General features: G+C 45.4%; 5 protein-coding genes across 9 annotated transcripts; 2 read left to right on the forward strand and 3 right to left on the reverse strand.

Moving 5' to 3' along the window:
- Nucleotides 1-742: 742 nt before the first annotated feature.
- LOC101765867 (putative clathrin assembly protein At5g35200) lies at nucleotides 743-6,237 on the forward strand. 5 transcript variants are annotated; one of them, XM_004954204.4, is made up of 16 exons: nucleotides 743-1,181; nucleotides 2,258-2,392; nucleotides 2,507-2,576; nucleotides 2,647-2,744; nucleotides 3,329-3,470; nucleotides 3,555-3,655; nucleotides 3,927-4,010; nucleotides 4,121-4,171; nucleotides 4,250-4,315; nucleotides 4,406-4,471; nucleotides 4,614-4,694; nucleotides 4,793-4,870; nucleotides 5,027-5,158; nucleotides 5,241-5,316; nucleotides 5,425-5,543; nucleotides 5,621-6,237. In XM_004954204.4, exons 2-16 carry the CDS (start codon nucleotides 2,300-2,302, stop codon nucleotides 6,005-6,007), a joined length of 1,644 nt encoding a protein of 547 aa, XP_004954261.1. In that variant the 5' UTR covers nucleotides 743-1,181; nucleotides 2,258-2,299; the 3' UTR covers nucleotides 6,008-6,237. The 5 variants fall into 5 exon arrangements, with proteins under 5 accessions (XP_004954261.1, XP_012698440.1, XP_022683503.1 ...); XM_012842986.3 differs by having other exon boundaries at nucleotides 743-1,175; XM_022827768.1 differs by having other exon boundaries at nucleotides 745-1,181; nucleotides 5,428-5,543.
- A 260-nt stretch (nucleotides 6,238-6,497) lies between these two features.
- LOC101766830 (vacuolar protein sorting-associated protein 55 homolog) lies at nucleotides 6,498-9,097 on the reverse strand. The gene is made up of 5 exons (XM_004954206.4): nucleotides 8,920-9,097; nucleotides 7,721-7,915; nucleotides 7,597-7,636; nucleotides 7,419-7,503; nucleotides 6,498-6,982 (listed from the first exon to the last, which is right to left on the reverse strand). The coding sequence occupies exons 2-5, from the start codon at nucleotides 7,814-7,816 to the stop codon at nucleotides 6,787-6,789; spliced, it is 417 nt and encodes a 138-aa protein (XP_004954263.1). The 5' UTR covers nucleotides 7,817-7,915; nucleotides 8,920-9,097; the 3' UTR covers nucleotides 6,498-6,786.
- Nucleotides 9,098-12,165: 3,068 nt separating this feature from the next.
- Nucleotides 12,166-16,854, reverse strand: LOC101767242 (glutamate--tRNA ligase, cytoplasmic). Its single transcript, XM_004954208.3, has 7 exons — nucleotides 16,717-16,854; nucleotides 16,079-16,226; nucleotides 15,527-15,623; nucleotides 15,287-15,440; nucleotides 14,126-15,201; nucleotides 13,573-14,037; nucleotides 12,166-12,633 (listed from the first exon to the last, which is right to left on the reverse strand). Exons 2-7 carry the CDS (start codon nucleotides 16,219-16,221, stop codon nucleotides 12,415-12,417), a joined length of 2,154 nt encoding a protein of 717 aa, XP_004954265.1. The 5' UTR covers nucleotides 16,222-16,226; nucleotides 16,717-16,854; the 3' UTR covers nucleotides 12,166-12,414.
- Nucleotides 16,855-17,973: 1,119 nt separating this feature from the next.
- Nucleotides 17,974-19,571, forward strand: LOC101767904 (vesicle-associated membrane protein 711). The gene is made up of 4 exons (XM_004954209.2): nucleotides 17,974-18,365; nucleotides 18,733-18,923; nucleotides 19,044-19,207; nucleotides 19,324-19,571. Exons 1-4 carry the CDS (start codon nucleotides 18,140-18,142, stop codon nucleotides 19,412-19,414), a joined length of 672 nt encoding a protein of 223 aa, XP_004954266.1. The 5' UTR covers nucleotides 17,974-18,139; the 3' UTR covers nucleotides 19,415-19,571.
- Nucleotides 19,572-19,790: 219 nt separating this feature from the next.
- Nucleotides 19,791-23,756, reverse strand: LOC101768310 (26S proteasome regulatory subunit 6A homolog). Its single transcript, XM_004954210.3, has 9 exons — nucleotides 23,516-23,756; nucleotides 23,306-23,422; nucleotides 22,633-22,740; nucleotides 22,064-22,255; nucleotides 21,770-21,961; nucleotides 21,272-21,390; nucleotides 20,666-20,753; nucleotides 20,406-20,525; nucleotides 19,791-20,277 (listed from the first exon to the last, which is right to left on the reverse strand). The coding sequence occupies exons 1-9, from the start codon at nucleotides 23,645-23,647 to the stop codon at nucleotides 20,059-20,061; spliced, it is 1,287 nt and encodes a 428-aa protein (XP_004954267.1). The 5' UTR covers nucleotides 23,648-23,756; the 3' UTR covers nucleotides 19,791-20,058.
- Nucleotides 23,757-23,858: the final 102 nt, after the last annotated feature.

Genomic DNA, 23,858 nt, shown 5'->3' on the forward strand with positions numbered 1-23,858 from the left:
CATCGGATATATTTTAATGCTAATTAGGAGTATTAAACATAGCCTAATGATAAAAATAATTGCATGAGGGCTAATTCGCGAGACGAATCTATTAAGCCTAATTAATTCATGATTAGCACATATTTACTGTAGCATCACATGTGCTAACCATGGATTAATTAGGATTAATGGATTCGTCTCGCAAATTAGCTCTCATTTATACAATCATTTTTATTATTAACCTATACTTAATACTCCTAAATAGCATCCAATATGATCCGAACCAAACGAGTTTAGCCCAACCCCTCAGCCGGTAGCGCATCTCGTAATAAATTTCTGCACAGAACTTCCTGCCACGAGTTTGACGCCACCAAACTTTGGCAAGTTGGACGAGACCGCGCGGTGGCAGCCGGATGCTTGATCACGCGACTACGTTGAATTGAACGCGACCACTTTAAATATCTACTAGCATATGGTAATTCAATAGACAATGTCAACTTGTAAACGCCGTGGAATGGCCACTCGCTCGAGGAAAAGAGAGGAAGCACGTTCGCAGCTTGCATCAGCAACAAGCAAAAGAGCGTGAGCTACAGGTTACTAGGTTAGCAGGGATTCACCTTTATCAGATCACATCACACATAAAGCTAAGCTAACCGACCAAATTAGCCACCTGAAGTATGCTTAAGGCTGCAATAACTGGCCAAGCCTATTCACTGGACCTGAACTCAAGAACAACTTTTCAGATCAAATGATAGGACAGAGAGGAAGCAAAGGAAAAGGCGACGGAGACAGCAACAGCATCTGAGAGAAGCAATGCGAAGTCTAATAAAAGAAGTGAAAGGAAGTTCGTTGGTCAGAGGGCTGGCTGGTAAGCGGCCGACGTGCTGGAACACGTGTGCTAATGTCACTCACCACGCGGCAACGAACAGCGACTCCGTCGTCCCCTCCGTCTCTCCCCTCCAGCCCTCCTCGATCGCCAGCTCTCTTTCAGACACGGCTCGCTCTCTTCCTGCGTCCTTCCATCCCTCGTCCACAGCAAAAGCAGTCAAGCAGGCAAGAAGAAGAGCCCAGCCGGTTCCTGCTTGCCTGCGGCTGCTTCCGGATTCCCCTGCCAGCAGTCTCGGACCCCGGGCCAGCGACCTCCTCCCCGCCGGCCGCCGCCGATCAAGTCCAGGCCTTTTTTCTTCTTCCGTCAGGTACAGGTAGGTCTGATCCTTCTGCGTTGTGGCAATGGGTGTTCTTCCGCCGATTTCTGCAGGGGTTAAGAACAAGCCTGCTGCGAGATTCGATTCCCCCTTTCAGCAGGCCGTTCCTTTCCTTAACAATAATCTGGTTCCCTTTGATGGTGGGTGGGAAGGGAATAATCTGCTTCGTTTTAGAACCCAATTTGGCGTTTGTCCCCGCTGACCAACTTGCGCGTCGCTGGTACGCTGGAGCTTTGGGGTTGGCGAATGGTTGATTCCTGGTGTATGGCCCCTCAATTGATCCCGTTTATTTGAAAACGCAGTGCCTTATGCTTTTCGCCTTCCATTTCTATTTTTTGGTGAAATTTTGGTCATTCAAGAAACCAGTAATATTCCTCATTAACTGATGAAGCAGGAAGGTATAGAGTTCGTACCAACTCCAACGATCGCGCACCTCAGTTCGACACCTCAGGCTCACTACAACCTCGCGTTTGTTTCGTCTGCTGGTGATCTGCCGCCGCACCTCAGTTTGAACTGTTTTTTTTTTTTTTTTTGCCCCCTTCTCGCTGCCTCTGCCGTTGTTTAGGATATTGTTGGAGGAGGTGCGTTTCTCTGTTACGCTGTTGCTCGGGTCCGCGAATTTTGGGGTGGGGATTTGTTTCCTCCTATTTCTCCTCCTCGGGAGTCTACTGGTTTTCCGGGTTTCAAATTTCGAACGCTGCCTCGTCGTGATCTTCTAGGTTTCAAATTTAGGGTGTTCCTATGCTCCTTTGCCTAGATTGTCGTCTTTGAAAGCTCTTGTTTTGGTGAGCCTGCTTCGGTTTTATCAGCCCATCTTGGTGCTTTCCTTCAGTTGTCCATCCATCTCTAATTCTCTCTAACTATTAACTAGCAATCAGTATTAGATTGATCGGAATTCTTCTTCTACAGTAACACAGTTTTAGGATAGGCAAGGATTTAGGATCCGTATTATGTGTTTCTATTCAGCATAGCCTTTTCAATTACAGATTGTTTGCAATTTTGCATTGAACATCATCGCCATTTTCCGGTTCAGAATAAACTCATATGCATCACTCTTTGCCTCTTCTTTGCAGGTCAGTCAGCCCCACTAGGAGACATCGATTGTGTCAGGGAGAATGGCTGCGGGTGGCACAGGTATCAGGAAGTACGTTGGGGCCCTCAAGGACAGCACAACAGTTAGCATAGCAAAAGTAAACAGCGATTATAAGGTGATGATGATCGAATTTTTTTTAGGGTTCATATTCGGGTCCTCTCATCGTTGCAGCGGTGGTGTTAAGTGTTAACATGATGCTCTTGTCTCGCTATTCTCTCCTTTGTAACAGGAGCTGGACATTGCTATTGTGAAGGCCACAAACCATGTTGAGAGTCCAGCAAAGGAGAAGTACATAAGAGGTGATCATTCATATGCTTCTGACCTATGAATTTCTACCATGTTTCTTGCTCACACGTTTCTGGTTTGCAGATATTTTTTACCATCTTTCTCCTGGGAGGCCTCGTGCAGATGTAGCCTACTGCATCCGTGCCCTTGGTAGACGTCTTTCGAAGACACGCAACTGGGCGGTATGTCTACTGTGAATTTCCTTATGTTCATGTATTACTTACTAGTCTTGGAATACTGCTCTTTAAATTCACCAGATATAATTGCACCTATATAATCTTCTCAAAGTATCAACAAGCTAGGAGGTGAATTCTCCATGTTTTTTGGAAAGAAAAAAAATCCTGGAATTTCACATATATGCCTGTTTGAGTAACACGCATTGACGTTAGGTCAATGCAATGTTACTTCCAGATATTTTTTGGGGGGGCCTATACCTGTTTAGGAATTAGGACCTTAGTAACATGTATTAACGTTGTACAAACTAGTTCACCATGATGACCTTCTTTTTTGCTGCCATGATATGTCCTAGATATTGACATTGTTCCTTCTAACTATGGATCTGTTCTGTTCTAAATAATAGTTCTTAAGAAAGACCAATTTTTTTCCATCCAGCACTGTTAACCTTCATTTCAGGAAATAAAAGGTGAACTTTTCATCATCCTGGGGAGCAATATTTGTATACTTTTCTGATTATAAGATTTTTTAGGTAACGCACAAAAGTAAGCAACATGGTACTAAACCTTTTTATTTGCATTTTGTCTGACAGGTTGCTCTGAAGACATTAGTTGTCATACACCGTGCTCTTCGGGAAGTTGATCCTACTTTCCGTGACGAGTTTATTAGTTATGGAAGAACTAGCTCCCATATGCTCCATATGTCCTACTTTAAGGATGATTCTAGTGCAGAAGGTACCTAATTGCTAACTTCTGCCTGACGCTGGAACTAGTATTCAAACTAGTAAGAACTTATTGTGACTACTTGTTATTGTGCAGCCTGGGATTACTCTGCATGGGTGCGCAATTATGCTTTATATTTGGAGGAGAGAATTGAATCATTCCGTGTACTGAACTATGACGTTGAAAAGGATCCTTTGGTAGGCAATCTAATTCTATGTGCTCTAGTTTAGAGCATTTGCTCCCCAAATTTAGTTGTGGTTTAGATTATATTATATATGCTTAAGTTATCATTCTAGAGCACTGGAACTAAGCTATCGATAGATCAAGGTTTTAGATCGTCTAAACATATTTTAGGTTGCATTCTTGAGTGCTTAGCTAGTGCATTACTGAGTCAAAATATTTGGTCTATAGCATAGAACTGCAAGGTCTCCTTGAGCATTTTATTTATGGAAACTCTTGTATCCACAGAGAACTCGAGATCTTGATACAGTTGGATTGCTCGATCAGTTACCAGCATTACAGCAGCTTCTTTTTCGATTACTTGGTTGCCAGGTAATTTAATCATTGTTATCCTCTGTAGAAATACACCAGTTTCTGTGTTCCAGAGTTGCCATTGGCATTTAAAAGGTGCCTCGCTGACTTTTTCGTTTCTTTTTTTTTAGCCACAAGGGTCATCATCTTATAACATCATAATTCAGCATGCACTATCAATGGTGAGGAACTCAGGATTTCAGGTCATTTTTACTAGTAACCTTAGCATTACTTGACCTTGTCTTATGTGTTACTGGCAGGTTGCTCTAGAGAGTGTTAAGATCCAAACGGCCATCAATGATGCAATACTCAATCTTGTTGACAAGGTGGGGACTGCGGGCTTGCTGCTTGTCGGATTATTTTTTATGTCTGTTTTCTGTCTTGCTGAGTTAATTTACATGTTCTGCACAATGCAGTTCTTTGAGATGCAAAGAGATGACGCTATAAGGGCACTTGACATGTATAAAAGAGCAATTAGCCAGGTAAATCATGATTCCTTTTCTGCTGGTGCTTGATCCATTTAAATTTTTCCATTAGTTGGTCATTAAGATTTAACCCTTCCTGTCTTACAACATCAGAAATCACATGCTTCGTAGCTGATTTTTTTTATTTACTTTTGTACAGGCAGAACAACTTTCGGAATTTTATGAAGTGTGTAAAAGTATACATATTGGGCGTGGTGAGAGATTCCTAAAAATTGAACAGGTTTGGCTGGTTCTCTAATGATCGTCAGTATGTACTTTATTGTCATATTCTGTGCGAGAAGCTTATTGATAACCTATTGGTAACACCAAAACATACAGCCACCTGCATCGTTCCTGGCAGCTATGGAGGAGTATGTGAACAATGCTCCCCTTGCTTCAACAGTTCAGAGAAATCAGGTTTGCAACTACTAAAAGCTTGTACTATTTGTTTCAGTTTCCTGGGATCTTAGTTTTCTGTTACTATGTATAAGCAAGATGTTTCTGGCTACTCTATTGAAGTCATTTCAAGGCAGATTTTGATGGTGTATTTATGTCCATTTCTTTGTTTTTTAGGCTGTACTAGCTATAGAGTACAACATAAAATCAGAAGCTGAAGAACCATCAACGCCACCACCTCCAGCTCCAGAACCTGAACCTGAGCCAGTTAAAGAAGTTCCACCCACAGCTGAACCAACAGATTTGCTGGTAACTTTCGATGATACTGCACTAGTCAGGAAACCGGTCATTAGCCAATCATGTGTCCTAAAACTTCTCATTGTCTTGGCAGGGAATGGATGAATCAACCCCTGACACATCTGAAATAGATCAAAAGAATGCTTCAGCATTGGCAATTGTTCAACAAGGTACATGATTATAATTGTATATCCGCGGATGAAATGCTTCATCCAGCTCTATATTCGCTATCCAAAGTTATATAAAAAAGTCAATTTCACTGACTCGCTTTTTCGCAGCAGATAATGCTCCTAAAGCACCGGCTCCTACCAGTACCGATAGCGTCGCCACCAGCTGGGAGCTGGCGCTAGTCACTGCACCCAGTTCGAATGGAATTGCTGTTACTTCAAGCAAATTGGTACATAAATTTAGATAATTCATATCTGATTACCTTACTCGGTCCCTCTGCAATCATACTGACTGTACTCGCTACAGGCCGGTGGACTGGACCTGCTTACACTTGACAGCCTATACAATGAGGCACACAGACAAGCGCAGCAGGCACAGCAGAATGCGAATTACAACCCTTGGGAGACCACTCCAGCATCGGGTCCAATGATGCAACAGCCGATGCACGACCCGTTCTACGCCTCCAATTCCATTGCCACAGCCCGCAACGTGCAGATGGCGGCGATGGCGCAGCAACAGCATGCCTTCATGCTCCAGAAGGAGCAGCAGCGGCAGATGATGATGGTGGCACAGCAGCAGCAAGCCTCCTCCAATCCGTTCGCCGACCCGTATATGCACGCCGGCGTCCACCCTTATGGCGCTGGGATGCAGCTCCATGCCGGTAACGCTTACACTGGAACTGGGATGATGTAGCGCGCCACAGAATCTGCTGCATTGCTTTTGGCAATTTTTGTTCTTTTTTTTTTCATTTTTCCTTTGTAAGAATGTCAATATGAGCACAGCCGTTGAAGTTTTTTTTCCCCCTGGCTGCATGACCAAGAAGGGTCGATGTGCACCTGCGAACTGAAGGACTAATATCCTTGCGAATGCAGTACGAGAAACACACTGCCATTTTCTGATGTGGATGTGGAAAGCTTTGTGAACGAGTCAGCATCCGTTCTACGAAAAAACCGAGTTGGTGTTGTGCCAACTTTGCACAATCAGGTTGGTATTTGACCTCCGAGAAGCCCATGGCAGAACCAGTGTGAATTTGTTGCCGCAGCGATTGCTGAAATCATGAAACTGCCTGTTCCTACAAGCAAGCCGCAACACAATCCACACACAACCCCAAAAAAAGAAGAAAAAAACTGAACCGAGGCGAGCGGACTCGGGTAACCGCGCGAGCACCGGAGGCAATGCAACGAGAGGGCAACCTGATTGGCATCTATTTGGACTGCCATATAGCCATTGAGATGGGGCAGGCAGTCGAGGATCAATACCACGTAAACAAATTTTCTGTATGTCAGGAACAGCATCACCAGAGGACCACAATGGCGGACCAAACATGTACAAACGCATCCAATTTTTCGCTAAGAGAGAGTATCACTAATGGGGACCAACGACCAAGGCAATGCTCCGACTGTTGCTGTACAAGCAAGTTCACAACCATTTTGCAAAGGTATCACGCGGCCAAGAGGATGTGAGCATTAAAACTAGAACACACTGCTGTACTCGTCTTCACTGCTCATCTGGATAAACCACAGGATCGCCACGCCGAAGACCACGAACGATGACAGCTCCATCGTCAGGGCTCCCCATCCAATGACACCAGCATGCTTTAGGATCGACGGAATGGCAATGCTCCCCACTATTGATGCGCCCGTCAAGAATTTCGTGAAGTTCACCCAGCTGCAGTGGCAGTACAAGTAGGCTAATTAACTTCACCATCTATGACGAGAACTGAGCCATATCCAAAGAGAATTTAGGGGATGCAATCAGCTATTCAGCCTTTAGCAGGCAGGCACTACATGTCTATAACTGGCAAGCAAGTGGCAACATGCGTGCAAGCCAACCCTCAGGCTTCACTTAACAACCAAATTGTTTCAAGGCGGCGAACCTAAATTCATTTGTGCACTAGAAAAGTAGTTGTTCAGGAAAGCAATCCTATCTCAATGGATCCTAACCTTCATTTCAGAATCTCTAAATAGAATGCTATGGGTTTTCATGAGTGCCAACAAGATAATGCGTACCTCGGGAGCCAAAGCAATGCTATAAAATCATGGTGGCAAGTGTAATAACAAATCAGCAACCATGGACTCTTATTCTGTAAGTGAAGATCACTTACCCATCACCCCCGTTAGACATAATCGAGGAAGTATCAGAACCCAGGAAAAATATGAGGGGCATCGGTAGGATAAGGTACATCAGAACTGCACAAAATGTCAAAGATTACTTATGGCTTCCCTAAAGACAATTATCAGAAAATGAATGAAGTTTACCAGTGCTACACAAAATTTCCTAACCTGTTAGCATTGGCCACCAGTTGTTATAGAGAGCACAAGCCTGAATGAGCAAAAATTATAGAGTTTTAGATGACAGTGGAAAAGATAATGAACTGATGCTGAGATATTAGAGTTAGATGCTTACCAGGATCTGCAACACAATTCCACCAGAGACCAATATGGCAAGAAGGGCAAGTCTTCCACTGTGCAAACATGTTCTCATACTACGTGATAGTGCCATTGTTCCCTTTGCTGTTGTTGCTTCAGCTACAATTTCTTCTTTAATGTCGAGACACGCAAAGCTCTTGCTTGTTCTCGAAGAAACTTTCAGCTACAAATTCTGGGATGGTAAAAAAGAAAGATGAATTACCAGGAAGCAACTGTAAAAAAAAACAAGTTATAAACAGAAAATTTCTAGAATATCTCATATTTTATCTCTGATAATCTTTCAGTGGTCAATTGAGACACACACAGCGAGCATAGCCTTGGATTTAATTTTTGAAGTAGGGATGCAGAAATTCTAAACAAATTCTCCAACTAAGGAGTTAAGTGGAAACTGGAAAGAAGTCAAAAAGGGGAAATCAATTAAGTACAACCTACAGTAACTCAGCCACAACCGTGTATAACATTCAATCCCAGACAATGTTTTGGATTAATTCCCTCAACATCCCAGGGATCCTCTCTCAGCTGATCTTTCAAAGTAAATCAGTGTATTTAACAGTAACTAGCGAACTAGTTGTGTCAGATTTTACACTTGCAGCACAACAGTGTCCAGCAACTGCATGAAGATAAAGGAAAACACAATCATGTTTTGATAGTTGTACAGCCATTTTACACTTGCATCACAACATATGACATTTCTTATGACATTGACAAAACGGATGAAAACTGTAAGCTTACATTCTATCTGATTAGCTATACCGCAGGGCATGAGGGAACCCTCGAATCACTTTTTGGACATGAACTTGAACGCGCTGAAGAATACATGCCTAGCAGGAGCACACAACCAGAACCGTGGATTGATGGACTGAATTAGTCCATCCACCACGCAGCAACGAAATCCGCTACTAAATGATGGCCGAGAGATTCGGATCAGCAGAGATACCAGACAGCAGAAAATCCGATCGGAAATTCCTGTGCAATCCAATCCGGAGTAAAGTGGTTTCTTCCCTCAGGCCGGATTCTACAACCAGAGATCCAAACACTGGCCACGAAATTGTTGGAGAATCGTATGATACATACTGGCGAATCAAGCATTCTAAACACTAGACAGCAGAGCTCGCACCGATCGAGCCACCAAATCATGCGAGGGGGAGAGGGAGGCAGGGAGGAGAAGGGGCGTACTCTGGCTGGGCGCGGGAGGAGCACGAGCACCGCAGGAGACGCGCGCCGCCACCGCCGCGCGGGAGAGCCGGGATGACGCCGCCCAGTGAGCCGCGGCGGAGAAGGGGCCACCACGCCCAGGCTGCTGCGGTGGCCGAGGCACCAGAGGTTTCGATGGGAGGAGGAGGACGGCAGGGTTGGGCGGGGTGATGTGGACAGCCGGCTCCACCAAGCACTAGATGATGGATTAGCTGCGTACTGAGAGAGGCAAAACCATACGATGGATGTGTGTAATCACTAGTTTAATTACTCCGTTCCTAATAATCCAAAGCTGAAAAGATTCTGGAGTATTCATTCAGTAGCTCCACCTGTTTTTGTTTTTTGTTTGTTTTTTTTTCTGGTTGAAGGTTTCAACCCTTTTGCTTTCGTGGATCCTCCATATTTTGGAGCGTGAATTGCATTCGTATTGAGAAAGAATTATACGTGCTATTAAACATCACTAGATCAATAGTACCTCTACACTTTTTCCCTCTAAAATACAAATAAACTGCACATTTCACCCAAACATGCTCAATATCCCATCATGCAGATAGATCATGGCATGCACGCATCTTGCCATCCCATCCATATGACAACTGGGTCCGTTTCTAGATCCGCTCCAGGCTAACTAATATAAGGTTAGCCATAGACTATTAGATATAACATATTTTGCAAAGAACACAAATAATTATATAATTATATTGGTTCCAAGTGTTCAACCAATAGACTCAAACAATACGTAGAATATTGAAGATAGAAAAGTACCAAATTAAGAGTCTTCCATGACAAAAAAAACCATACATGTCTTCATGATTTAACACCACTTGTACCGACATTCTCAATTCTACGTGAAAATTTTAAAAATCCCAACTCTTTATAAAGCAAGATAACATTATGTATTGAAATAGACTAATATAAGTAAATGACACGCACCTTGAGCCCTCGATTGGCAAATTCATCTTACGGTTTGTTAAGCCTTGAAAGCGCTTTATAATTGTTTCATCTTCGCTTTATAATTATTTCATCTTCAATCGATGCAAACAATGTTACTAGTTCCTGAGGTCCTCTTTTGCTTTCTTGCTAAGCTATAAGCTGAAATTAGTGTGCCATTTACAAAAGCTAGACTGCTACAGAACTAGAACTGAGCATTGCGCTTTCGCCTAAGTACGCACCTTTTGAAGACTTTGCAGGTCAGGAGCTTTTACTTGCTTACTTGATGAAACAGGGCGATATGGCCCGCATGATTCTTTGCCAAAGGAAGTTAAACCTGACTTCAAGGTGTCTTCACTTACCGAAGTATTCACCATGCTGGAAGAGAATTTTGATTTGGCACCAGCATCCGCTGAGAGTAGAATATGACATAAAAAGTTCTAAACAACATTGTTGTCTAACGTGCAATCGGCACCACAGCATCTTGGTATCTCACCTGCCTGGCTCAGGTTGCCGGCGTGCAGATCGGGAAGGGGAAGGTGGCCAGCGTGCAGAGGAGGCGGAGGAGAGGCGCCGCCGGCTCGAGAGGAGGCGGAGGACTGGCGAGGCCGGCTCGAGGGGAGGCGGAGGAGGGGCGTTGCCGGCGTGGGTCATAGGCGAAGGAGGGGTGCCGCCGGTGTGGGTCGTAGGCGGAGGAGGGGCACCGCCGGCGGATGCGCTAAGGGGCGCGACTCGCGTTTTGCGAGTGCGGATGGGAGGCACGTGGCCAGCCGGTCAGGGCTAGGTTCCGGCCTGCTGGGCTCCCTTCGCGTCGGGGTGGGCTAATGGGCTGCCTGATCTTTTTACGCAATTTTTATGAACTTCTTGGGCCTCGCCCTGGGCTGTAGCTCGGGGCCCAAATCCACCCCTGGCTGACTTTGTCATCCCTGGTATGTGGTAGCTGGCTGCAGGAATCTTTAGGGTAGGGCGACGGGGGGCGTGGCAAGCAGCGGGAAGAGCAAGCGCGCGACGTGCGCGAGCGAGGAGGCGAGCAGGAAAGAGAGCGAGAAGAGCACGAGCAGCATGATGAGGAGAATGACGCCGACCACGAGGAAGGGGCGACGGGAGGAGGGAAGGGGCGACGGGAGGAGGGGAGAGAATGTTTTGTGGTATCTTGTATAACCGATGGTATGGTGGGTAATAAACTCCTAACTCCAAGAGAAGGAGTTTTCGAAGCACCCCTTGAGGTGCTCCAGAAAAATCTTGGAGTTGGCGCCTAGATCCATCTTTTTTATGGAGTTGGTGCTAGTGGAGCTGGAGGTGTTTAGCAAGATGAATCTGGAGCGGAGCTGCAAAACTTGGAGCGGAGCAGTCCCAAACACGCCCTTAATGACATATTCTGTACACATGAAATCCATCTCATTCCAAACCTTCTAAAAATGTGAAGAGGAGAAAACCTTATAAAAGGCTAAACTATTGAGGAAAAAATTTCAGTTGTTTAGCTCACTTTCGAAGTGGTTGTTTGGTCTAGCCAAAAATTTCAGTCGTTGCATGGAGTATGTCTCAAGAAGTTGCATTTGGATCTGATGTTTGAAATTTTCTCTCTTTTTTGAAATAATATGTTTGTTTGAAATTTTCTATCCTGTTTGTAAATAACATAGGAAGTGACTGAAATTTTGTAACCAGAGGCTCACCTTAAACGTGCCATACATCGAGTTGTCTTTAAACAAAACGACAACAACGCCAGCTTGTTATTCGCAAACTTTACTAGTTACCAGGTTCGTAGCACGCGCAGATGATACTCCCATTTGATCAGTAAATAATTGAACTTAACCTAACTAAACAGATTTGATGATGACTGACTTGGCCTCATTCACTGCCCATGTAATTTGCCGCTACACTACTTGAGAGCATGTTTATTTGATGTGCAGTTTTAAATTTTTCTAAAAAGCTGCTGCTAGCTTTTAAACTCATAAAACTAAAAACTGAGCTATTTCCATATAAACTCAGAAAGCTGCATGAGAAGTTCGCTAAGAAGGCTCAAACAAACGAGCCTCGAGAAAACCACAAAGTGAAACAGGAGCTGCCTATCGCATTTGAAGCCTGTACCAATGTTTCTGGGAGAAACATCTTCAACAGGAATCCCCCGAGCAAACACAGAAACACCAACTCAGCCATGCTACTTACCTTGGGATGAACTTTTGTAATTGCTATCACAACGTACAATAGCAGGCCACGATAGATTAAGCCAATTAACTTTTTTTTTGAAACTAAGCCAATTAACTATTGGGGAAGAGAGAAAAACAGCCGACGCAACTATAATCAAACAGTAAAGGCGTAAGCGACTAAGCGTGGGATGCAAACAGTATTGCTAAGTACCAGCATCTTCAAACTGATGTAAGTATCAACCAAAATCAAAATGCCCATGCCACTCGGTTGGCAGGATGGGCCTGGCCATCTAGCAGTGAACACAATCTACGGCGAGTAAGCCTAATCACAGTATATACCACAATATTGATTGCCAAGCCTTACATTAAGGAATTCCATGTGCCCTCGGTGGCACGCTGCCTAGTTCAGCGAGGCCTGCTGTCGACCATCTGGGATCGCAAACAGGACCACCGGTTTCGATGACCTGATAAACGGGGCGTCACACCTGTAGTAGCCTTTCCTCTCGAGCTGTATGACCTCTCCATGCTTGAGGTTCTTCATGTTTGCATCTCCGAGGGCTGGGGTCTCTCGCCGAGTGCAAGGGTTGAGATTGTCGAGGAAGTCTTCATCCTCCTCCAGCTGTTAAATGACACCAACAGTATATCTCAACATTAATTTGTCAACAAACAAGAAATCTTTAATTTAAAACTTAATACGTCATCCAAAGTGGACAAGTACCGTAAGTCTTTAATCTAGAGGCAGGCATGACATTCACCTCAAACTCCAATGTCCATTCTAAGGAGGCAACATAGATTGTCTTGCAGCAGCACACCAAAATTAAGCACGAATTAAGTGACTGTTTTGCTGCTTATCTAGAAGATTATGGGCATGTTTGGTTTATACCCCCATCTTACCTTGCCAAATTTTGGTCATGACCAAATCGTGGGCATTGCCAAAATGTTGGTGACGTTGTTTCGATTGTAACCTTGCCAAATCTAGCCAACCCATTCAACTTCTAGGACATGTGGACCCCCACATGTCATTATTATGCTTTGCAATGTAATATAGTCAAGTGACATCTTGTTTTGTATATATATGGAAACGGATTAGTAGTTAGATTAGCACTTGAATATTGCTAACCTACCGTTATTGGGCTCCGTGTAGCCACTATCCTAATGCCACGTCCCTACTATCTGCTGCTGTTGGCAGCCAAATATTTGGCGAGTGTTCGCGCCCTGCTGTTGTGTGTATTTTGCGTTGGCGAGCATTGGCACGCCAATCATGAGTGCTTAACCAAACGCACGCCAATTTGCAAGGGCAAGCCAAAAATTTGGTTCGGCTGGCGTTGGTAGTAAACCAAACGTGCCCTATATGCCATGAAAATCGTTGTGCAATTTGATTCAGTGCAGCTTAGTTTTCTTTACACGAATCACACAATAACATGTTAATATGTTATTTCTATTTTATCAACCTTTTGAACCAAATGACACGCAGCTCTCCTACGTCATTCAAGGGGAAAAAAAACAACACAGCGCTAGTATAGACATAAACAATGGTTGAACCAAACAGAGAACTTACCTTTTTCTTGCTGATGAGATAATCGAATTCCACCAACGAAAGGGGGACGAGCTCCTCTATATCTGCTAGCCATGTGGTCTTCAATTTTGTTGTCTTAACAGAGCCCTCAAGATGTAGTTCTCCAACTAGTTCAGTAATCACTCCATTCTCCATCTTGATCTCTTTAATGATAGCATTCCCCCAGTCCATTAGGGTTACTTCCTCACCCTTGCTAATGGCTGATGCATCAGCATAATCTAGCCAAATTCTGTTAGCAAAGGTTGTAGCCTTCTTTCCAGCAGCCTCACATTTCTTATGCCTCGGTAAAATTCGAACAAATGGCTTCTCTGGACCATTGGTAAGAGTAAAGATCACGCGCTGATCTTTCAGCACAGCAGTATGCCTTGCGCACACTGGATCGATTAGCTTCTTGTTGATTGTCCACAGTTTATCCCACTCCATCAGATTCAGATTTTTTGAAGCACCCTTCAACAAACAAAATGGATATGAAATTAGGAATAAACTCGCGGGAAATACCAACATAAAGCATGATCGCATTAGCAGATAGGTGTACCTGTTGGAGTATAAATTGTATCAATGCCTCAACCTTCAAGCCACGACGGACAATGCCTTGAACAGTGGGAAAACGTGGATCAGTCCAATCCTCAACCTTCTTATTTTGTACAAACCAAAGAAGCTTCCGCTTGCTGAGAAGAGTGTAAACCATATTCAATCTGCTGAATTCATAAATTTCTACTCTCCTCAACCCCATATCTTGAAGAATTCGATAATATTGTGCATTCCGGTCATGGTATTCACTGGAACGAAGAGCATGTGTCACTCCCTCGAATGCATCAACAAATGGGCAAGCAAAGTCATATGTTGGATAGGCCTTGTACTTTGAACCAACACGATGGTGAGGATCAGTATTACAGCGGTAGTAAACAGGATCCCTGAGCGACTTGTTAGGATCCTGCATGTCGAGTTTACCCCGCACACAGCACTGCTTGCCCCTTTCAGTCCCATTAACCATCTCTTTCCATAATGAGAGATTTTCCTCAACAGTATTATTTCTGCACCTTGATTCAATACCATCCATCCTCTCTTTTCTCATCTCCTCCTTTGGCGTATCATCAATATATGCTTTCCCCTGCTTAATCAAACTTTCAGCCATTTCCATTAGCTTTGGAAAATAGTCAGATGTGTACGTGACAGCATCATATTTGATCCCCAATGTCTCGATATCTTTCAGAAGGTTCTCAACGAACTCATTGCTTTCTTTTGAAGGGTTTGTGTCATCAAATCGAACTATTAGGCGCCCTTGATATCTTTCAGCAAAGTATTTGTTCAATAGTGCAGCCTTTGCATGACCAATATGGAGGTACCCGCTAGGCTCTGGTGCAAAACGAACACAAACTTGCCCAACTTTTGCACCAGGGAGATCAACTTCTGGAGCTGATGGGTCCTTTGAATCATGTACCTTTTCCTTGAGGCTCGGTGCAGGAGATTTTCCAATTCCTCTTTTCCCAACATATGCGGCCACGATTTCATTCAGTGTGTCTTTGTATTCTGCATCTATGCTGTTGAACCAGCGGACAAGATTTTGGTATTTCTTCGATTTCCTTAGACTCTCCCACCGTTGACCAATCCCTGAAGGGAAATAACACAGTGAGCTAAACAATACAATGCCCTGAACCAGCCTGAAAGAAGAATGACGAACAAACCCACAGCTTACCAGCAAGATTTGACCAAACTGCAATGTCAGCAATTGTCAGCCCATGACCAACCACAAAAGTCCTGGAGGTCAAGTATCCATCAACAAATGAGCAGGCATTTTCAAATTCAGAGCCGGAAAGGAACATGGGGGCATATTCAAGCCACTCAGCAACCTGCAAGTTTATTAACAGCAGTGATTCAGAAAATAGAAACAGTCACAACAATAAGACATTTTAAAAAGCAATAGATGAGCACATACATGTCCAAACTCGATAGCATTCTGCCCAGAGAAGCTGGAAAATGATGCACCGCGGGCAATGAAGTGGAGAATTGGGTTGACACCATGGAGTGATTCTCTGTACACAACCACAAAAAGTTGTATGAAAAAATATATTAACTCCCAGATGGTGAGTCAAACCAAGGTCAATAAATGAAATAAACAAAACAGATAGCACTCAATAATTTGCAAAATGACATATTTACACATAAGTACTGCCATCAAATAGTTGCATGTCGCATAATAAAAGCAAAGTAGTAATCCTATGTGATTTAATCCTGAGGAATAATGGTCTGTTTGAAAAAAAACAATCATTTTGCTGCAATAACTCGTGTACAAACAGTGCATAATATTGTAGACATCTCTATTTTCATGCATAAACTCAAGTCTGCCGTTGGAAGCATCTCACCCGTATGAACTGTCCAAAAGCTAAAATATATACAGGCGTTATGCAAGCGTTTGCAACAAGTGACCAAAGAGATATCTTTAAAGAGAAAAAAGAACATGTACCCAAGAAGCGGAGCAAGAACTTACCCAGAACCAAACCATAGGGTGGGTGCCGAGCCAGAAGCAAGACTAGGATCAATGGTTAGGGGTAGACCCGCAACCTTAGCCGCACAAATGATTGAAATTGGTGGGCTGTCCTGGGAGAACGCCAACTTTGCCTCCATTGTCATTTTCCCTGAAACAGCAGGAACCTGAAATCAGCAGAAAGTTACACCCAGCACAATGCGAACAGTAAATTAGGCAGCACCTCTGCAACCGGCACCCACCCTTTTTCTGTATTATATTATAAATTGAGAATCAAAGCATGCTGATACAAGAACGCGCAAAACGCTGGAGGCGCAAAGATCTCAAAAGGTTGAAATCAAGCATTAAAGTTTGATGCAAGCAGTTGACGGTTCAAATGGTACTGGTCTTACACGAACAGGAGGGGAGTTACAAATTATCTAAGAGAAACTACAATTTAACACCACAGTCTATGATGGACCGTGGGACTGATTAAATATATCATCACCCCGGTAACCTTTACTAAAAAAACAAACAACCATACTATTTCAAACCAGGGATGGATATGTAACTGGGTCAGATCCGACTACAAGTAGCTTACGTTAGGGTTTGGTGTGCTCCGTTTCGCACAGCACGAAGGGAAGAGAAGGGGGCAGGCATACCTGGCAACTCGTTGCCGGCGAAGGCGTGGCGAAGCTGTGGCGAAGGGCGCTGCCGCTCGCTCAGCCCGCGCCGCCAGGAAAGGAAGACCAGAAGAGGAGAGAGGGGTAGGGCAGAGATGGAGCTGAAAGGGTGAAAGAAATACCAGATGACGAGGGGTGAAGGCCCAGGAGGCAGCGACCAGCGCCGCTCGGGCCTGGGCTGTCTCAATGGAAGCCTAGTATCCTTGATTCTTTCTTTCGTTCGGGCCAGATCAGCCACTGTTTTGGGCCGAGGTCCAGTTCTGCCGACACCTCTGTCTCACCGTCATTGGACCCCACACGTCATCCTCCTCTGCACCCTTTTCCCTTCCCTCCTCACCCCTTCCGCCGGAAAAAAATTAGGTGGGGACCGCACCCACAGTCCTCCGCGTGAGGGCCTCTTCGCGATTTCTGCCGCGTGGAGAACTGGGCGGATCGACGCTCACGCGTCGCGCTCGTTCCGCAGAGGCTCGCTCGCTCGCTCGGCTCGCTCCAGTCGTCCGCCGGCTCTCTCCAGTCGCTCGTCTCTCGTCGCAGAGGCCCTCTCCGCTGCCATCTCCCTCGTGAGGACAACGAATTCTGCCACGTGGAGAACTGGGCGGATCGACGCTCGCGCGCCACGCTCGTCTGTAGAGGCTCGCTTGCTCGCTTGGCTCGCTCCAGTCGTCCGCCGACTCTCTCCAATCGCTCGATTCTCTCCGGTCGCAATGCAGAGGCTCTCTCCAGTTGCTCGGCTCTCGTCGTAGAGGCCCACTCCGCCGCCGTCTCCCTCGTCCGCTGCCACCGTCCTCCGTCGTCCGGCTTGATGTCGCGTTGGAACACCCCGAGGGAGTGGCAGTAGTCGAGCGCGGAAACAAGTTGCTGGAACACGCGCCGTGCAGGAGCCTCGCCGACGCCGAGGCCGGCGTGGTGGGTGACTCCATGACGATGAAGATGCTCCGCTTGGTAGCCATGACCTCGTAGATGCGAGGACAAGGATGAGCAGGATCAGCGTGGAAGAGGGAGAGCGCCAACGACGGCGTCAGCATGGCACGACCACACATCGGGCGGCACCGGCGGAAGGGTGCGCTGCACCCAGGAGGCCGAGACGCCAGCCCGTCAGGTTAATTCCTAGTCAGCCGGGCCCCAAAAATAAGCGGGATCAAGCACGCACGCACGCACGCACGCTGTGATCCGCATCGTCGCCGTCGTCGTATAGGCAGGCAGGCACCGGCGCGCGGGTCATTGGTCAGACTCAAACGAACTCACTCCCGGCCTTCATCCCTTTTCCTCCGTTTCCTTCCTTCCCTCCCTCTCTTGCGCCGCGCGAGAGGGCCGGGAGAGGAGACCGAGAGGACGAGCGGGTGGGAGAAGGGATCGAGCGACGAGCTCGCGCCGGATCGCTCTCGATCGGCACGACAGGGCGATGGGGGGCAAGATCGAGTACGCCGTGGTGGCGCGGGGCGCGGTGGTGCTGGCGGAGCACGGCGCGGCGGGGAGCAACGCGGGCGCCGTGGCGCGGCAGGTGCTGGAGCGCCTCCCCGACGGCGCCGCCGACTGCAACGTCTCCTACACGCAGGACCTCCACGTCTTCCACGCCAAGCGCACCGACGGCATCACCGCGCTCTGCATGGCCGACGACGCCGCCGGCCGTAAGTGCTGCCTGCCTGGCCTTCACACTCATCATCATGACACGCATCTTCGCATCGCGTCGTGCGACAACGCCACCTCCCTTCTGCCCTCCTCCTCCTCCTCTTCTTCTCTATTCATCCGTGCCCATTGCCATGACCCACTCCTGAATGTTCAACGTCTCTCGGATTGGCTGACGATACTTTTGCGGTCATCTGACATTGGATCAACGAATTAGGGCACTGAACAGATCCAAATCACATTCTTCTTCCATCTTCATGTATAGGGGTTCCGGGCACCCAACATTCTTCTCTTGTTCTGGATTGAATATTTCCTCTGTTCTGATATAATAATGCTAAAATCCCCTGTTCTCTCGCGCGCTGTGCTCAGGCCGCATTCCTTTCGCGTTCCTTGCGGACATCCATGGGCGATTTGTGAAGGCGTATGGCCGCGCCGCTCTCACGGCTCTCGCTTACGCGATGAACGACGAGTTCTCCAGGGTTTTGAGCCAGCAGATGGACTACTATTCCAACAACCCCAACGCAGACAGCATAAATCGCATGAGGGGCGAGATCGATCAGGTATTTTACTGCCTGGTTTTGTCAGGTTCTTTCTGCTCATGGCTTTTAACATATGCTGTGCGTCTTCAGTTAAAAAACATCACCTGTAGGGGCTGGACTGTCTCTGCTCTTCCCTTTCAGGTCCGGAGCGTTATGCTGGACAACATTGACAGGGTGCTCGAGAGAGGTGACCGCCTGGAACTGCTCGTGGACAAGACCGCAACCATGGAAGGGAACACGATGCGGTTTAAACGGCAAGCTCGCAGGTTCAGGAACACCATGTGGTGGAGGAATGTGAAGCTCACGTACGTAATCTCCCTGGCCCTGCTGAGTGCACATTTCAGTGGCTCATCCATGCCCTTTTACTTGTAGCAATCAACATCTGACGCCCGTGCATATGATTCCACCTTTCTCTTTGCAGAGCGGCAGTGATTCTCATCCTCACGGTGATAGTGTACCTCGTGCTCGCCTACATGTGCCACGGCTTCACCCTACCGTCCTGCGTCCCGTGAACCTTGGTGCAGCCCTACTGCCCTAGCTGCGTGACAAGCTTCGTTCTTGACCCTAAAATTTGTTCCAGATTCTGTAAGAGCAGCTTCATTGCTGCTATTCTTTCTGTGCAAGGGAAAAACAAACAGTTGTTGCATGGATCGATTCTGAAATTATTTGCTTCCACTTTCAATAGGCCCATGACTAGCAGCACGTAAAATTATCTACCAATTTCACTAGAGCCCGTAAAATTACCTTCCAATTCAGGGTGTTGGAGCAAAGTGCTGGCATACCTCAAAGATTACACTGCGAAAATGCAACATAGGATCGCCCATCTAATACATATCTAATGAAAGGAACGTATGCATTGGCAATTGACGATTCAGGGGGGGTCGCATAAAAGCACGAAAGGCATCAAAACAAATGTTGGTATCCGACATTGTGCAAAGATCACCGACCGGGAAATGTTGCGACAATTCCGATGAAGACAAAAAAAAAAGGTGAAGGTACAAACAGGGGCAAGGCACAGGAGACAGGTCGAGACTTAGTTGTTAGATCTGATGATATAAAGTAAAACAACACGTACTTGCTTAATACAATCATAGGTTGTGCTACCGACAACGGGAAGTGCCACAAACAAGTGAACGACCGAGAACCGAGGGTTCCCTTATGCGTAGTAATTCAAGCTGGACTTCTTCTTTGCCTGCACTTGGATGATTCCCTCGTTGAAATCCTCGTGTGTAACCTCCGTTGCGTCTCGGCGTAGAGCAAGCATGCCAGCTTCCACGCAGACAGCCTTTAGCTGAGCACCATTGAAATCATCAGTCGAACGCGCCAACTCTTCAAAGTTAACATCCGGATTTACATTCATCTTCCTGGAGTGAATCTACAAAACATAAACCAGAACAAAGTCATTTTGGTATTCACAAAACAGATTGATTCTTTAGGGAGGGAAAAAGAAACTGGTAAACTATTTTGCTATATGTAGATACTTCAGTGGCCAGCAGGCCATACCTGCAAAATTCTAGCTCGTGCTTCTTCTGATGGATGAGGGAACTCAATCTTCCGGTCCAGACGACCAGATCGCATCAGAGCAGGATCAAGAATATCAGCACGATTTGTCGCAGCTATCACCTGCCAAGTAGTTAAGGTGTTGAATAAGACATTGAAAAGTTATTATATTACATTGACATAAGTATTTCTGTGCCTTCTCAATTTGAGACTGAACACAATTTGAGGCAAACCATCAAGATTATGTTTTATTGAATGCTGACCTTTATCCTCTCATCACTGCTAAATCCATCAAGCTGATTCAGCAATTCCAACATTGTCCTTTGCACTTCTCTGTCTCCGCTCACTTCACTGTAGTTGAATAAAATCACAAATTATCATACACAACAGAAAAAAAAACATATCTAGTTTGCATGAGCTTCCAAAAGCAGTGTATTTATTAGTTATACAGATGATTCTGGCATGTATGCCAACTTACAAGTGTAAAATGTACGAACCATTTTCCATATCACATATTACTTAAAAATTACAAATACTTTATTGCAAGGATAACACACTAAAAATGGAAAATCAGAGTTGGAAAAATAGCTGCAAGCAGCCCACATCCCCAGTAATATTTGTTTAGTGTACAGGAAAAGTTTGACTACAAATAAGATACCAAAAAAGTTCAATTCAGTTATCCAATGTAATCCTTTTAACAAACAAACATTCTGCATAACACTTAAGAACATCAGAATGATGAGCAGACTTGGCCTATGCAATTCAGACAACACATGCAAACAAACACTGTTCTAGTTGAAAATTAATGTTGTTCTAGGTTAAAGAAAGTGTAGCAACATCAGACTGTATCACAAGAATGCTAAAAGTACCTGTCAAAACGCTTTGTTCCAATGGCATCAATTTCATCAATAAATATGATGCAGGGGGCTTTCTCCTTGGCCAGCTGAAAAGCATCTCGAACAAGCTTGGCTCCATCACCGATGAACATCTGCACCAGTTCACAAAAATGTTGTTATTTACTGGTGCTTGATGTTTGGACCCAGCAACATTCCACACAACACGGTTAACCATTATGAGGCAAATAATGGATCCAAAACATATCCTGATCTAATGCAATACCCAAAATGTCATCATTAGACCCAAAAACATTGCAGAGTTTGCAGTGGAAATCAGAGTTCCCACACAGCAGAATTAAGTAAATAAGTTGTTTATTACTTTATCAGGACCAACTGTAACCCTTCCATCACGCAAAAATGAAGTGTTAAAATGATTTGAGTAGAGAATCGATATGATATTTGAGTGCATTCAAATTTAAAATGCAAGGATAATCCTGGAATTGCTGTCAACATCTCTTAACATAAAAGTACCTGAACAAGTTGCGGACCAGCCAGTTTCAGAAATGTCGCATTAGTCTGTGCAGCGCATGCACGAGCCATGAGTGTCTTCCCAGTCCCAGGTGGTCCGTACAGAAGAACCCCTTTAGGGGGACGAATACCCAACCTCTGGAAGCGATCCTTGTGTGTCATTGGCAGCACTATAGCTTCCACAAGCTCTTGAATCTACATTAAGCCAGAACAACATATCACTACTTGCAGTGCTTGTAGAGTAACAAACTGGCAACCATTCCATTGCCCTAACCATCAGTTCTGTGAAGTAATTACCTGCTTCTCAAGTCCTCCAATGTCATTATAATCCTCAGTAGGCTTTTCATCTACTTCCATTGCCTTCACCCGTGAGTCGTACTCCGAAGGCAATGTATCGAGTATCAAGTAGCTGTCTTTGTTGACTCCTACTAAATCGCCAGGCTTCAGCTTATCAGGGTCAACTAACCCAATTACAGGAAGGAATATAGTCTGCAAATAACCAAAGGGCGGATAGTGAGTCTTTTCTTCATGGTGCAAAAAGATCACCCAACAAAAAATAGGCAAATAGCATGTTAAACCAAACAAACCATGTATAATAACATATTTAAGAGTGGTTACAAGAGATGGGTTGTTTAATCAAAATAGGTTGTAGAGAACTAAAATGTAATTGAACTCTAGAGATGCTTCTCAGGTAGTAATGCCTAAAACCAACTACATAGGGGTTTGGCTTTGTTGTTGTTTATCAACATCCAAAAAGATAACAGAATCCAAACAAACTCAAAATTCCAATGCGTGTTCCGCTATTGATTGGAAGTTACGATAACAGAAGCATAGATGCTTCAGAAAGGTCAGGTAAGTTTATTTACTTGTCTAGTGGATGTCTTGAGAACAACACATTTCCCTTTCCTTTGTGAGTCCAGGTCAATATTAGCACCATCCTCTTCGGCCTCATCCTCAGGGTTCATTTCCAAAATCTGAAACAGTTGAGAAAATATATAAGAAGAATTCTAAGCATATTACATCAACCTTCTACATTTGGCTTTAAACATTACAAAATTACAATTTTGAAAACCACAGTCATAACATTGTTAAGAACTCAAAAAAGGTCCACACTCCACGAGAGTCCATTTCATTTTTTATCAAGAGTTATTGAATGGCATGTACACTTTCAGAATAAACCAACTTAACTAACTGCAGAAACTAACACAGTTACCAAACTGCATAGCAAAAGGTACTGCTGTAAAGACAGACTTCCTAGGTAATTGTAAGGATTGCTCATACAAATAAAGACATTAACGTTAATGTGTTATCTATCTAGTGGAAGAGAGGGCTAATGAGTCCTAGCCAAGCCAAATACATCCTCCAACTAAATCTATGGCTCCAACTAGTGTGTACAAACTAACGCCAAATCATGAAAATCCTACCGAAGAAGTTGAACAGACAAAATTTTCTCATATGCTTTGCAGATCGATAACTTAAACGTGCCTCCCCAATGAACTATTAACTCCCAGCAGCGAATAATTCAGGTGATAGACGAACCTCGACTATGTTGCCGACGAGGTAGGGCAGCTGCTTGTTGAGCTTGATCTTTTCCTGGTTCTCCTTGATCTTCTCCTTGACGGACTCGAGCTCCAGGTTCGTCCGCTGCAGCTCGTCCTACGCGCACACCCCAAAAAAAGCACCCCGAGTCAGAACACCCCTAATCTCCCCCAGAAGGGGGCGACGCGCAGCGGGCTAGGGTTTCCGCACCTTGTGGACGCGGATCTCGTTGTCGAGGAGGCGGGCGGCCCTGATGATGTCCTCCGTGGACATGGAGGCGAGCTGGTCGTCCTCCGCGTCGTCCACGGCCATGGCGGCCGGCGCGGGCGCTGCCGTCGACATCGGTCGGCTGATCCCCTCGGAGCTCGGAACGGGAGGGTGCGTGTGGGGGTGGGTTTACTAGCCGCCGCCGCCGCCGCCCTCAACTTGTGCTGGAAGAAGATCCGATGCGACGGCCTCTACTTGTGCTAGAAGAAGAACATGCGATTGGCGAAGCAGACGGGTGCGCTGCGTATTGGGCCGGGCCGGGCGCAATGCGTGTCGGATTGGGTGA

This window comes from Setaria italica, chromosome I, assembly GCF_000263155.2.
Source record: "Setaria italica strain Yugu1 chromosome I, Setaria_italica_v2.0, whole genome shotgun sequence".
NCBI classification, from domain to species: Eukaryota; Viridiplantae; Streptophyta; class Magnoliopsida; order Poales; family Poaceae; genus Setaria; species Setaria italica.